The 14,622-nt window shown below is 56.5% G+C and overlaps 1 protein-coding gene across 3 annotated transcripts in view; it reads left to right on the forward strand.

Moving 5' to 3' along the window:
- Positions 1-3,075: 3,075 nt before the first annotated feature.
- AHNAK (AHNAK nucleoprotein) overlaps positions 3,076-14,622 on the forward strand; it is an 89,842-nt gene continuing 78,295 nt past the window's right edge. Inside the window, exons 1-4 of one of the 3 annotated variants that reach the window (XM_031459458.2) lie at positions 3,076-3,243; positions 12,854-12,957; positions 13,825-13,981; positions 14,325-14,512. In XM_031459458.2, the coding sequence (XP_031315318.1) occupies positions 13,825-13,981; positions 14,325-14,512 (345 nt within the window). In that variant the 5' untranslated portion in view covers positions 3,076-3,243; positions 12,854-12,957. The remainder of the gene's footprint in view (positions 3,244-12,853; positions 12,958-13,824; positions 13,982-14,324; positions 14,513-14,622) is intronic. The other 2 variants (XM_031459459.2, XM_064492256.1) reach the window with 2 other exon arrangements.

Genomic DNA, 14,622 nt, shown 5'->3' on the forward strand with positions numbered 1-14,622 from the left:
CACCACCACCACCACCGGCCCCTGGCTCAGTACTGGACACTGGACACACGTTAATGTTTGTGCAGCTGCATGAGAGACGACCCCGTGGGGGGACTGCTCCCTGGGGCTGAGAGGGAGGGGAAGCTCTGACTTCTCCTCATGCGAAGTGTGGGGTGCAGGATGCTGTTGTAACAAGAACAAGCAGTTATACCTATAGTTTGTTCATTCATTCACTCATTCATTCATTCACTTAATAAAGTGATCTTGAGTGATTGCTATTTGCTGGCCACTGCTCAAGGCATGGAGTATACAGCAGGGAACAAAAATTTCCTGCCCTCATGGAGCAGAGATGCTGGAGGGAGCTTTGACTCCTGGTTCTGAGGGTTGTGGGATTTTAGGTAAATCAGTCCCCCTCTCTGAGACCATTTCCTTCCTGTGTGTGAGGATGAAATGAGCTGACCCATTGAAGTGCCTGCAACAGTGTCAGACACAATCACCATGAAGGTAGCTCTGAGGGGTCGGGAGGGGTGGGGCTACAGCCGTAGGCAGAAAGAGAAGTGTTGGTAGAAATTACTAAAATTGTATCTGCAATTGCACCACTGAAAACTGTTGAAAATATTCCCTTCCCCTGGGCTGAGGAGGCTGATCCAGGGAAACCTAGCTCTGGTTCCGGCAGGCATGATCCTGGGTTTTTAGGGGTGGGGTCTCGGTTACCCCTCCTATAACCTCCCAGCCTGGGATGGGGTAGAAGCCAGTCCCCAGGACCACACCCCACCAGGGTTCCTGACACTCCTACCCTGAATGAAGTACCTGGATAGTAATTCCTGCTCTGCAGCTGCTCCCTGAACCAGCCCCTCCCGCCTTCTTCTCTGTTGACCAAGAGGGTGGCCAGAGCAAACAATGGAGCAGATAAGTTGGCTCTGAGCCCAGGACACTACCCCCTCTGCTCTTTTCACTCCTGGACTTCTGATGCAGCCCAAGCCGAGGTAAGTGCACAACATCCACACCCTCCCCGGCTCTTCCCTTCCTGCGCTAGCCCCTCCCTCCAAACTCCCGTGGCCCTTTGTGCAGACCCCCTATGTCTTTTGGCAGAGGTCACACCGCAGCTATCTTTCTGAAAACCAAGCTGTAAATCCGCTCCCATTTTAATATGCACTGGGAAAACGTGCACTGTCAAGGAACCAAATGATTCATAGAGTTAAAAATCCTCCTGTAAGCTGTTAACAGCAGTTACTTTTGAGGTGAGGGACTGGATGGGGGTGGGGAGGGAGATGTCTACTTTTTATTGTTCTACCTTGCCGTGTTGATGTTCTTCACCCTGCAGAGGTATTGATTTTATTTCAAAAATATCCACAAGGATTATCCAACTTGTAGGACTACAGGCCACTTTAGTGTATCTGTATTTTTGGTCCATATTTAAAAAGCTGAATAAATGTTACTTAAAATGAAATAAAATTTAAAAAGCCATTGGTGGAGGAAATTACCACTTGGGTTTTATTTATTTATATTTTTTAAGCATCACAAAGTTAAGAAGTTTAGATTTTTTTTCTTTAAGGTAGATGCAGGGAAAGGGGTGCAGAATAAAATGGAGGTGATTCTTTAGGAAGTCAGGGTCTCTGTGTGCTTTAGATATGTGTGGTGGGATTGCCTCTGCTGTGGGTTTGAGTCACAGTGTGTGTGTGTGTGTGTGTGTGTGTGTGTGTGTGTGTGTGTGTAAGTGAGAGAGAGGGAGGGAAAGAGAGAGAATGCTGGTGCCCAAGTATCTGCTTAGTCTCTGTGTCTTTGCGTGTCTGTGCCTGTCTGAATGTCTCCACATGTGTCTCCACCTTTCTGTGTCCATTATATGAGTGTCTGCATGTCTATGGCTCCTTTGGCTGTCTCTTCCCTCCCCCACAGCCTGTACCCTGTGCGGGTAACTGGACCTGGGACACAGCCCCCAGGGCTGGCAGCAGAGTTGGCTGTTGGGTATTTTTAGCCTGTAAACATGTTTGCCATTTCAGAGGACAGGGCCGCTGGTCTCAGCCCCAGCCCACTCATGGTCTTGCAGCGAGGAGGGCGCTTCTGCCCTGGGGCCAGGTCTTCTCAGGTCCCCAGCCTGGGGGCTCCGATCCCCAGCATTCTGGACGGAAGGGAAACTGGCTTGATGAGGGCAGAGGGTGGCCATCTAGGAGGGAGGATAAGAGTGTTCACGGGGCAGAAGAGAATGGGGGTGTAGCCAGAAGGCCCCCGCACCCCATCATTAAGCGTTTAATAAAATCTCCGTTGAGTTAGAAGTGGCTGTGGGAAATGGCTGTAAATTGGGAAACTCAGCGTCCCGCAAGTGGGGAGGGGCTCCGGAGAGGGGGTCTGAGAAGAAAGGAGTAGGAAGGGGAAAAGCGGGAGCTCTGGCTTTTCTCAGGGAGTCTGGACAGTGACGTGGGAGGCCGGCCCTATTCTTCCCAGGGGTGCAGGCCTGACTCCCTTGTCACTGCAGGGGCCGGAGCAGCATCACGGCGCTGGGACACTGGTGACCCTGACTCCAGCAGGTGGGGCCAGCGTCACCGGGCTGGTTCTGTGGGAGGGGGGAGGGGCCCCCCAGAAGAGGGAAGGCGAGAAATGGGCGCGGCTGTGTGGAGCTGCGGAACCCAGGGAGGAGTCTGGGGCCTAGGATTTGAAGGGTAGCTGCCTGTGTTGAGAAAAAGCTCAAAGGTCCGCGTCAGGCTGGAGGTCGCGGCCGAACCATCCAAGGCCCCCAGCCAGCCGCAGTCTGAACCCCCTGGTCCTTCCTGCAAAATGGGCCGACTCGCAGTTCCAGCTGTGAGGATGAGCCTCAGACAGCTTCGAGTTTCTTGCCGATGAAGCCACACACCACATACGCTGGGGGTTGAACCAGGCCCGGGCCGGAGGGCAGTGGTTGGGGGGAAGAGGAGTCACCTCCTCGGATGTGTGGCGCCCCCTGGTCCCCGCGGCCCCCAGTGCCCTCCCAACTGCTCGCTCCCGAGTCCCTCCAGGGTCGGCCCGGCTCGCCTGTCCCAGCCCCGCTCCGGCCCCGCCCGGCCCCGCCCTCTCCCCACAGCTCGGGGCAGACCCGCCCGCCTCAGCCGGAGTTACAAGAGCCGCCTCCGCGCGCGGGGGCCCGGCCACTCGGAGCAGCTCCGCCGCGGGGACTGCACCGCCCGCCCTGCCGGACCCGCCCCGACCGGGGCTCGTCGCCTGCAGCAGCCGCAGCACCGCGACCTCGGGCCCCGCGCCGGCTATGGCTGTGCCCTGGGGCTGAACGCGCAGGTAGGGCGCCGGGCGCACCGTGGTGAGAGCGGGGAACGGGACGGGGGGAACGCGCGAGGGGAGGTGGGTGGCAGGGCTTGGGCGAGCTGCTTTGGGTGGGTGTCACTGGGAAGATTCAGTTTGGAGCAAGCTGCTCAGCCCGGGGCAGCGCGGGGAGGCAACGCGTCGCACTCTGGGAGCCGAGCTCTGCCTCTGGAGTTGGGGCGCAAGTTGGGCAAAGTTGGAAAATCGTTCCGAGGCACGCTTTGCTCCGGTCCGTATTTCTCTTGAGGGCTGATTGTTGTCCCTGCTGCACAGCCAGGCGCCCGGTTCTTGGCCTGGTGGCCCCTGTGCCACCCCCTCCTTCTCCGTGGGGCGGTGGCTCAGCGCGCGGCTCCGTTCTTATTCCATGTTTACTGGAGAAGTTTCCGAGATCGCGGCGCGGCCCCTCAGCCCCTCCCGGCGCCCCTGCGCCCCCGCGCTGCGCACCCCCTCCGCCTTCCCCCTCCACTCCCCACACCTCCGCCCCTAACTTCGCGTCCCGAGTCCTCCCGGCCCCACCCAGTTCTGCACCACCAGCTTCTCCCTTTTTTGCTCCTGGAGGCCCCCTCAGCCTCCCTCCAGCTGCCCCGCCCTAATCTTGCCCCTCTACGTTCTCTGCTCCAGAAAACTCCCCTCTTCCTCCAGGGCAGCGGAGTCTGGAAGTTTGCAGCGCGCCTCGCAGCGGGACTGGTGGGTGTGGGGGTGGGGGACATAATTAGGGAGATTCCTGCACTGGGGTGGGCGGGGAGGGGGGCTGTGCAGCGGCACAGCCCTCGGGACCGCCCCTTCCCCTTCAGAGGCGGTGCTGTCTCCCCCACCCCACTCCCAAACCCGTCCGGGCGGGATGGCCCCCGCCCCAGCGCCTGGCTCGGCGCCAGGAGCCTGAGGAATGTGGTGGTTGGAGCCGGTGACTAATTCAAACCAGAACTCGGGGAGGAGTGGTGAGGGGCAAAGGGGAGGGGGGCGAAGGGGCTGTGTGTGGGAGGCGGGGGCAGGAGCCGGGCTGGCGTAGGAGGAGGGCTCCGCTGCCCTCTCTGGAGCCCTCCACTCCAGTGGCGCACGTCTGGACGCAGGGCCGGGGGACGAGGTCCTGCCGTGGAGTTGGAAAGGCACTGGGGCTTTAGGGTGTGTTCAGAGAACCGTGTTATGTAAGGCTCTCCCAGGCAGGGAGAGGGTGTGCAGTGTGCGAGGGCTGGCCTTACCCCTGGCAGAGATCGTCTCCCCCTGCAGTGCCAGGGCCCCAGGATGCAGGGGCGCAGCCCCTTGGCGGCGCTGGCCACGAGGGACACGTGGGGTCTGAGCAGGGCTGTCGGTGCCCCTTGCGTGGGAGGGGATCCCAGTGGGCAGAGCGGGCATGGGGCGACTCTGGCGCCTCTGCACATTGTGGCCACAGAGAATTGTGTGCCTTGTGTGCACTCGTGCCTTTCACAGGGCGTGGCTGCCGGAGGGGAGGTGGTGAGGTGCCCTCCAGGGAGCCTGCTGCTGAGTGCCCTGCTCTGTGGAGTGGATTTGTGGAAAGGTAGGGTAGGATCCTCCCAGGGCAGTGAGGTCCTTGGAGAATGACTTGGACTTTCCGGAGGAAAAGGGACCCAGATATTTACCTTTGTGTCCCCAGCACAGCGCTGGGCTCCCAATAATTGGTTTTGAAAATTTTCTCTACCAGAATCTAGCCTCTGACTGCAGGGATCGCAGGCCCTTCTGCGCTCAGCCTACTGCATGATAGGGGTTGGTTTGATTTTGTGGGACACGATGATGCGTAAGGGGCCCGTAGTGACTGGTGAAGGTGAGGGAGTCGGGGGAAAGGAGGGAGAGATTGAAGATGCCTTGGAAGGCATTTTAGGGCCTCCACACCTGTGCTGGGTCTAAATTTGGGGAGTAGAATCTGCTTTCATTCCCCCTCCCTCCCCCTGCCCCCCATGAGGGAAATCCCTGGGGCAGGGTGTGGCACTCAACTTCCTTTCAAAGCTGAATGGGGACGCTTCCTTCTCCTTGGCCCACAGGGATGATGGGTTGGGCCAGCACATGGGTAGTGTGTGTGTGCAGAGTAGGGAGTAGAAGGGAGCCTGGGCTTAGGGGTTACCTCCTTGCTCTGAGCTGTGAGCTGTGGGATGATGGAGGGTCAGAGAGGACCTGGGACCATGAGAGCTGGGCTAGCGGAGTGTCTAAAGTATTGGCAATGGGGACAGGATGGTGTCTGAGCCCTTCTCCAAAGCCCTGCCCTTAAAGATCATACACAGGGACATTATTCAGAGAACCAGGACACATTGGGAGCCACATAAGTAATGTGGGGCTTAGTGCTGCTTCTCTGGGGGCCCACAGCAGTGATTCAGGGGTTTGAGTAACTTCTTGAAGAGTTAACCCCACAGAGCTGAGGACTCCTACCAGCCAGACTTGGTTCAGGGTGGGTGAGGCTACAGGTTCAAGGGCTCAAAGTGAGACATGAGAGAGTGACCATGGAGACCTGTGGAGGGTGAAGGTCAGCTTCGGTCAAGGGCAGGAAATGGGCTGGGGGGTCCCCGGAGGTCATTTTAGTTCCAGGGAGGCCCTTGGTGAAGGTGCCTGGGCACCGCCAGGCTGGATTCTTTGGTGGACTTGGAACTGGCCTGCTGGCCCTGGCAGAACAAACCACCCAGAGCCTGAGGAGCTGGTTTGAGGGGTTGGGGCAAAGCTGTGGGGGTGGAGAGGTGTGTGCGGCTCTGGGGTGTGGTTATCACCTTCCTCAGAACTTGGGAACTGCCTGGGGACAGAAAGGCTGACTGGGAGAGCTAGTCTGACTCCTGCTGGGAACTCCTACCCGCCCCCCGCCCTTGCTGGCTTCTCCCCCCATCCCCCCCCAGCTTCTCTCCCTGGAGTTGGGCTGATACCACGTGCATGTGCACAGGAAGAAGGGAGGTGGCCCCTGGAGAGGGCTTAGAATGGCATGTTTCAGTTGGTGGGTGTCTTAGGGCCTTCTGCTCTTGCTCTGTCCCCCTTGGGCTTCATCCAGGCTCCCAGGGAGCTGGCATTTCCCTGGGCTCCGACCGTCCTGCTGGGCTCCCTGGCCTTCCTGAGCACACAGTTTCCTCCAGGCCTGGGCGAGCTGGAGGAGGTGTGGGGGCCACGTGGGTGGGCCACAGCGGGCTCAGCAGGTTGGTTTGTTTGTTTTGATGGAGCCCCTTTTCCTCCCTATTGGCCTTAGTCCCCATCAAGGGGACTTGGCTAGGCTGTTGTACTGGATGCTTTGGGTCCGGAGTCTCTGTTTCATGGCGGTTATGCGTCATTACCTAAAAGACTGTGTCTCTAGCTGTGCATGGTGGTCCTGGACCTGTCACTTTTGCTGGCATTTGGGGCTTACAGGGCAGGGAACAGCAATGGGACTCTGCCCAGGTGGTAGAGGTATCACGGGGGCTGTAGGTAAGGACTGAAGTAAGTTTCTTCATCCTTGATGGTTCCAGGCCCTGGAGTTTGTGTCTAGAGGCCCAACGGAGGGTTAGCACAGCCCTGGGAGCGAGGCCCCAGCTGATGGAGGCTAAGTGAGGCACTGCACTCGGCCAGCCAGGGAGCGGCATCCTGCCCTGTCCCCGGGGGCTGGAGCGGAGGTTCTAGGGGAAGGGGAAGCGCCTGGCTTGGCGTCCTGGCCGGGCTGGGGGCGGCTCTTTGGCAGCTGGGCCGAGTGGCCTGGCCCCAAGCCCCTGCACTAGCGTGGCCCGACCACTGGGCGGAGAGCTTGGCCTTGGTCTTGGCTGAGGGCAGCTCCCAAACTGTAATCTACCCTTGAGGGCGAGACAGCGAGTTCTTCTTCATACCCTCCTCCTCCCGAGGGTGCCCCACCTCAGAGTTAGTGTCTTAATCCCAGCTGTCCAGGGTCAAGGCCCACTCTTCCTTGGTGAGGTGGCCAGGTGTGAAGACTTCCTGCTGGAGACTGTAAGCTGCCCCCAGCCCCTGCCACAAAGAGAGGGGAGTCCCTCTTGGTCAGGGGAGGGAGAAGGGCTCTCTCCCTGCTGGAAGCAAGAGCTTGGAGCCCTGCGCCTGGGGGAGTGGGAGGGCCCGAGGACTGAGGTGGAGAAAGGCGACAGGGTGGAGCCCAGAAAGCAGCTGGCTGGCGGGGTTGGGGGTGGGGAGCTGCAGGAAACTCCAGCGTGATGAAAGGGGCTGATGGGGAGGAGAGAGCTGGAGCGGGAGGCTGGACAAACCACCTCCTTTGGGTGGGAGTTGTGGGCAAGGCCAGCGGCCCAGATAGCCAGGGAGCGAGGTAGGCAGGTGAGCAGGGAAGAGGGAGGCACTGATTGGGCACCAGGTGAGCAGGTGGAGCCTCCCTCCATGATGATCAGGGCCTGTGGCTGCCTGGGCAGGTGTGTGCTGTGAGCTGGTGGAGGCAGGGGCTGGGGTCTGCTCTGTGTCCAGGGGTTGTGTGTGCGTCCTTGCGTGTCTTTCTTTGATTGTTTCTTCAGTGCCCATGTTATCCATGTCTTGCAACGTGTTCATCAAATTCTCCCTGATAATTCAACCTCCCCAGGACACACATCCCATTCAAGCTGAAAGTGCCCCCTGGGGGTGTGCTGCCCAGAGTCAGCTGATCTCAAAGTTCTTGGTGCCAGCGTAGAATCTGAAGAGAACTCACAGTTCTGCTTCAGTTAGAGCGGGGCATGTTGTTTTCCAGACAGAGGTCTGGCGGCTGCCTACGTGCAGGGCCATTTAGAGACCTCGGCCTGGAAGAGAGGCCAGCCCTGTGTTCCTCCTTGTTTCTCTGGAACAGGGATCTTCCTGTCATGACTGTCCCCATTTCGCAGTGTGTGGGAATGTTTGCCTTGCTCTCTAGGGTGGGTCTGATGACCGCCAAGCCCCAGAAGGGGAATGTTCTCTCAGGCTTCACCAGCTGGAGACCAGAGACTCTACAGGTGAGCTGGGTTCTGGGTGGCTCAGGATTTCTGACTCGTGGGGACACAGCGTCGATGAGCCCCAGAACCAGAAGGGCCCTCAGATCCTGGGCTCTGGGCTGCCTGGGACTCTGCCCATTCTGAGTTTGCTGTCCTCAGGCTGGGCCATGATGAGGCTGGTGTGTGGACAAGGAGGCTGGTGGCCTCTGGCCCTGCCTCTTGGGCTTGTGTCACTTGAAGGGCATCAAGGCCCCTGGGTCTCTCCCTCCTGGCCCGCATCTCAGCCCCTCTCTTTTTCATGTTTACATCCGTCCCTCCGTCCCTACGTCCCTCCGTCCCTCCGAGGCGTCCCTCCGTCCCTCCGAGGCGAGGCGTAGTCTCTGTCTGGAAATGCATGGAGGCCTCTCCTTCAGTCTTCCTGTGGGTGTGTCTCCCCATCTCACATCTCACTCTGCCCCCTCCAGTGCAGAGCTCTCGCTTTTGTGTTTATCTCCCTTGTGCATCTTTCTCTGTGGTTTCTCATCCTGTGGGGGTATTTATCTGTGCCTTTGCCCCTCTCCCTGGGTACAGACTGTTGGCCTTGGAGTCTGGGAACCCCGGGCTTGCCTTTCAGCTCTGTCTCATACTAGGGCAAGTTGTCTAACCTTGGGTGCCTGTTTCTGCAGCCTTAAAATAAGGATATTAATTAAAAATTTTTTTTGTGGGGGAGGCAGTTAGGTTTATTTTTATTTATTTAATGGTACTGGGGGTCAAACCCAGGACCTCATGCATGCTAAACACTCACTCTACCACAGAGCTGTACCTTCCATACAAAGATATTAATTCTTAATCACATAGGGTTGCTTGGAGACCCCAGGCGTGGACTGAGCCCCGTACTGGGACACCATAGGAGCGCTGCAAAATTCTCTTTCTCTCAACCTGGGGCGGGAGGTTCTTTCAATGTGTGGTTTTGCTTCCTCTTTACTGCCTGGTGAGTGTGCAGGAGAGTAGATGGACCCTCTGGGTGTGTCTCTGTTATCTCTGACTATCCCAGCCCCTCGACCTGGTGACAGGTGCCGGGGCCTTCCCGCTGGTGGAGGTCTCTAGCTCTGGCTGTGAGTCAGCTCATTGTTCTGGGCCTGGGGACTGCTTCTCCCGGGCCCATATGTATGCTGGGTCCATTTAGTCGTGTGCTGGATGGAAATTTCATTGCTGTCAGTGTCCTCCCCTTTGTGGGTGGGAGCATGTCTCTGTGCTTTGGCGTGTCACCGCCTATGTCCCATTTCTGCTGAGCGTATGCACAAACTTGTGTCCCTCTGCTGTGTATCTTGACTTTAGGTTTGGTGCACTGAGACCCACAGGCCTGCCTCTTGGCGGGTGTGTGTATGTGTGTATGTATCAGTTCCTGTCATCTTGACACTGATGCTGGCTGCCAGGCTGTCTTTGGCTGCATATTGGCTGGGCCCCCTCCCTGACTGTCTTCATTCTGGCTCCTGGGCAGAAGGGGCTCTGATTCCTGGGGGCAGTGGAAGAAGGATGCTCCTTGGAGGTCACACCTGGCAGAAACTGTCTTCCCGGGTCTGCTGCCTGGGTTTCTCCTGGGCCTGCCTAGGTGTTGCCCCCGATCTGCAGAGGTGGCATGCACATCCTCTTTGTGGTTTTGATTTGTCAGGGCAGCCTCATTCTTCTCTAGCTGCCTCTGGCCTGCATGACGCCCTGTCCCTGCAGTCTCAGACGGGTGTCCTCTCTGCCTTAAAGCTGGAGTGGCCTCACCATCTCGCTTCTTTTTTGCCCTCCAAGCAGCCCTCTGCCTTAGAGGGTCTCCACTCCAGCCCACCCCATCACAAAGGTTCCTGCCGGCCAGCGTCCGCTGGACCGCAGGCGGGGAGCTAGCAGACCCGGATTCTAGGGACCCAGTGCTCTCCCTTTGTCACCTCTCTGGACTTAACTCTTCCCATCTGTAAACAGCAGGCGGTGCTATCCTGCAGAACTTTCTGCAGCGGTGGAAATGTTCTGTATCTGCACTTCTAATATGATAGCCCTACATGGCTGTTGAGCTCTTGAAATGTGGCTACTGCAACCAATGAACTGAATGTTTAATTTAATTTAATTTTAATCAACTTAAATAATAGCCACATATGGCCGCCATGTGGGACAGCTGGGCTCTAAGATTTCTTCTAGCTCCAAGGGTTTATGCCCTTTGGCCAAATGTGCAGAATTCCCCAAAGCTTCAGAAACCCTGCTTTGGATAGCAGCAGGGCAGACCCTCCCAGCCCCCCAGTAACCCGGCTTCACCTGACTTGTGTGGGAGGAGAAGGTAGGACCACCAGGGCTTGGAATAGACCCCAGGGGTGGGAGAGATCGAGGGCTGGGGCCCAAATGCAGAAAATAGACCCTTGCCATCATAGCCTCGAATCCCCTATCAGCACCCCTGTGTCCATCCAGCCGGATCAGATAAAAGGGGAGGGGGCGTCTTTCCTGGCCACGCCAGGAGGTGAGGCCTGGAGCCAGAGCAGGCAGGATGGTTGGCAGCCCCACCTGGCTGAGAACCCAGCGGGTGCCCTGCTGGGGCTGACCTGCATCCTTGGGTTGAGGGCCTCCTGTTCTCACGGGCTGTGGTCTCTTCTTTGCTGCTGATGGCTTCCTTTCCTTCTCATCAGCCCCTGGTCGAAGCAGGTCCCTCTTGAGTCTCCTGGCTGTGTATGCAGGGACTCTGCCTGGGGCCCTGTCCTACGGACCTGGCAGGGAAGCCCACTCCCAGTCTCATTGGAGCCCCAGCCCCTCTGGCACCCAGGGGTCTGGCCTGTGCAGCGCTCTGTCGATCGGGTTTTAGGCGTGACCCTTGGTGTGTCTGGAGTTGTTGTGGCCACAGTGACTCACTGGGGAAGGAGAGAGGGTGGGGCTGAGATGTGGGCGAGGATGAGCTGGCTGGCTCTCTCCCCCCTTGCCGGCTGCTGGCTCATTGCACCAGGATGCTGGGCTGAGAAAAGGGGCCCTGCTCAAGGAGGAAGAAGGGGTGCCAGGGCCATCGGTGGCTTTGGAGATCTGAGAAGCCCTCGGGTGGGAACCTTTTCCTTCCCTGCCCTGCCTGGCTCCTTGTCTGCAGGGCTGGCTTCTCTGTGCTGGATGCTAGGGAAAGGGTCATCCTGACTTCTGGTAGGAAGGGAGGTGATTGTCACACCTGTGCCACAGGCCACTTGCCCACCAATGGCTCTGCCCACCTCCCAGCCGGCACCTGTGCACGCGTGAGTTCGGGTGGTTGGGGAACTGGGGGGGTCTGTGGCCATTTTCACCCGTGTTGTGAGCTGCCTGACAGCGGAAGTGCTGAGTGCCTATGAATTTCCGTGAGTCCCGTCCTCAGAGGCAAACTTAGCACTTTTAAAGCCCCTTTTAGATTTCATTTCCCCACCTCTCGAAGGCTTCCAGCCTTCTGGAACATTCTAAGGCTATATTGGTCATGCCCAGAGCACCTTTTTCATAATTTATATCCAGAACAGGATTTAAAAGGAGTTTTTAATTTTTATTTTATTTTCATTTTCAGTTTTATTATGTGAAATTGATATAATTTGACTTCACATATACAATATATTGCATGTAAATACATATATATAATATACTGCACATATTTTTAAAATTTATATATAGGTACTCTTCATTGTTTCTAAGAACAGTTTAGAGCTTTAGCTTTATAAACTTACATAGTTATCAAAGGAATAAAGCCAACCACAAAATAAGAATCAACAGAATGCAGTAATTCAATCACAATAAAAGGAGTCTTTTAAATCTGCCTACCCGGCACGTGGTGTGCACTCAGTAGGTGTTTAGAGGGGAGTGCAGGTAGGTAACCAGCGAATGCAGGGTACGATTCAGTGCTGGGCTGAGCTGTGTCCGTCCCTGTACAATGTTAGCCAGACAGGAGGTGATCAGCGTGCATGTATTTATTGACTGGTTGACTAATTTCTGGATGTAAACAGCTTTAGGGTGGAGCTTTGGGCGAGGCTGTCGGTGCTTTAGAGCCTCCCTGGCACAGCTGCACGGGCATGCTTCTGGGTGATGCTGCCACCATTTTGTGTGGGTGGCCGCGGGCAGGAGTCCTGCCTTGTGTCTTCCTGGGGTGCCTCTGTAGCTGACAGCTCGTCCTGTGGCTGGAGGAAGTCTTTGCCCTTAAGTGCTCACACCTAGGGGGGCCTGGCTCAGGGCCCAGCAGGGCAGCCAGGTGGGCCCTGACTCCACGCATCCCTGAAGCAGTGCAGCTGTACTCCTGCCTCTAGGGCTCCGGCCAGTGCAGGGAGGCTGGGGGCTTCTTTTCTTCATTTGCAATATGGGGGCCGTAACAGCTCCCTGCTGAGGCTGTCACAAAGAACCTAATGAGAACATGGATGTTGTAAGGCTCCCGTGCGCCAGAGGGTCCCACGCATGCTTTCTTTCTCTTCCCTTCAGTCCTCATGGAAATCCTTTACCATCTCCATTTTCACAGATGAGGAAATGGGGGTTCAGAGTAGTTTAGTGCCTTGTCCGGAATCACACAGCTGGGAGGATGCAGAGCCACCGTTTGAAACTGAGTCTGGCTTCCTCTAAACCTGTGACCACAGACTGGAGAGTCATGTGTGAGGAGAGCTGATGACAGTAGTGGGAGTTGGGGTTTGGGTGTGGCCTGAAGGACAGAACATCCAGCCATCTCTTGTGTGGCAGCCAGTCAGGGTTTGGAGCAAGCGGACTGTTGAGTGGGAGCCTGATCGTGAACTTTTCCCTAGGCTGTGTGACGGAGATTCCCGAGAGAGAGAGACACTGAGGAGAGGAGAGGAAGGAGGGGCGGGCTCCTGGCAAGGCATCTGCTCCTGAACCAAGTCCTGTGAAGGTCAGTAGGAGGAGGGAGGGTGATGAGAGAGGTGGTGATGGGATAGGGCGGGTAGAGACTGCGTGTGGCCCTGAGGGGAGGGCTGAGGGGATGGTTACCTCCAAGGCTGATTATTTATTTATTTATAAACTTTTTTTTAATTGAGTTATAGTCATTTTACAATTTTGTGTCAAATTCCAGTGTAGAGCACAATTTTTCAGTTATACATGAACATACATATATTCATTGTCACTTTTCTTTTCACTGTGAGCTACCACAAGATCTTATATATATTTCCCTGTGCTATACAGTATAATCTTGTTTATCTATTCTATGTATGCCTGTCAATATCTACAAATTTTGAACTCCCAGTCTTTCCCTTACCACCCCCCAAACGTTTGGCAACCACAAGTTTATGTTCTATATCTATGAGTCTGTTTCTGTTTTGTATTTATGTTCTTCTTTTTTTTTTTTTGTTTGTTTGTTTCCACATATGAACGATCTCATATGGTATTTTTCTTTCTCTTTCTGGCTTACTTCACGTAGAATGACATTCTCCAGGAGCATCCATGTTGCTGCAAATGGCGTTATGTTGTCGGTTTTTATGGCTGAATGGTATTCCATTGTATAAATATACCACATCTTCTTTATCCAGTCATTTGTTGATGGACATTTAGGCTGTTTCCATGTCTCCTCCGAGGCCAGCTGCATCATCCACTGTCCACTTTCCGTCTTCTCCATCTTGGGAGCATGCCCACAGCAGAAGCAGGCACCTTGGAGACATGCCCACTTTCAGGGAGTTCCTAGCACCGAAGATCCCTGGCTTTCTTGTCCCCTCGTGCCCTTGCGTCCCCACTGCTCTGAGCTCCATTCTCTTATCTCATCCAGATGGAAAAGGAGGAGGAGTCGACCCGGGAGCTGTTGCTGCCCAACTGGCAGGGCAGCGGCTCCCATGGGCTGACCATTGCCCAGAGGGATGACGGCGTCTTTGTGCAGGAGGTGATGCAGAACTCCCCTGCGGCCCGCACTGGGGTGGTCAAAGAGGGTGAGTCACCTCGGGGTGCGGGCTGGTGCTGGGTCGGGTGGGTGAGGTTGGGGAGGGCAGAGGGCAGCATAAGTGGGCTGTGGAGGGCCCGGTCACAGTGGCATCGGGATGTTCGGTACCCTAGCCCTCCCACCCCTGCTGGCTCCTTGTAGTATCCTCCACCGCCAATGAGCTCTGCCACTTTAGGCAAATTAGTTGGCCTCTCTGAGCCTCAGTTTCCTCCTCTCTACAATGGGTGTTATCCCACCTGCCAGTCAGTTCGAGGGCCCAGCACACAGTGGTTGTGTATTGTTTTCCTGAGATCTTGGGTGGTCTTACCTGCTTCTTGCTCCTCTCTGCTCAGGGGACCAGATTGTGGGTGCCACCATCTACTTTGACAACCTGCAGTCGGGCGAGGTGGCCCAGCTGCTGAACACCATGGGGCACCACACGGTGGGCCTGAAGCTGCACCGCAAGGGGGACCGTTCCCCCGAGCCCGGCCAGACCTGGACCCATGAAGTCTTCAGCTCCCACAGCTCCGAAGTGGTTCTGGTGAGTGCCTGGCCGGCTGGCCCCGCCCGGAGCTCCCCTGGCCACGCCGACGGGCCGGCCCCGCTTCCTGAGCCTCTGTCTGCCTGCTGGACCTGTCTTGTCCTCTGCTC

Source organism: Camelus dromedarius, chromosome 12, assembly GCF_036321535.1.
Source record: "Camelus dromedarius isolate mCamDro1 chromosome 12, mCamDro1.pat, whole genome shotgun sequence".
Lineage (NCBI taxonomy): Eukaryota > Metazoa > Chordata > Mammalia > Artiodactyla > Camelidae > Camelus > Camelus dromedarius.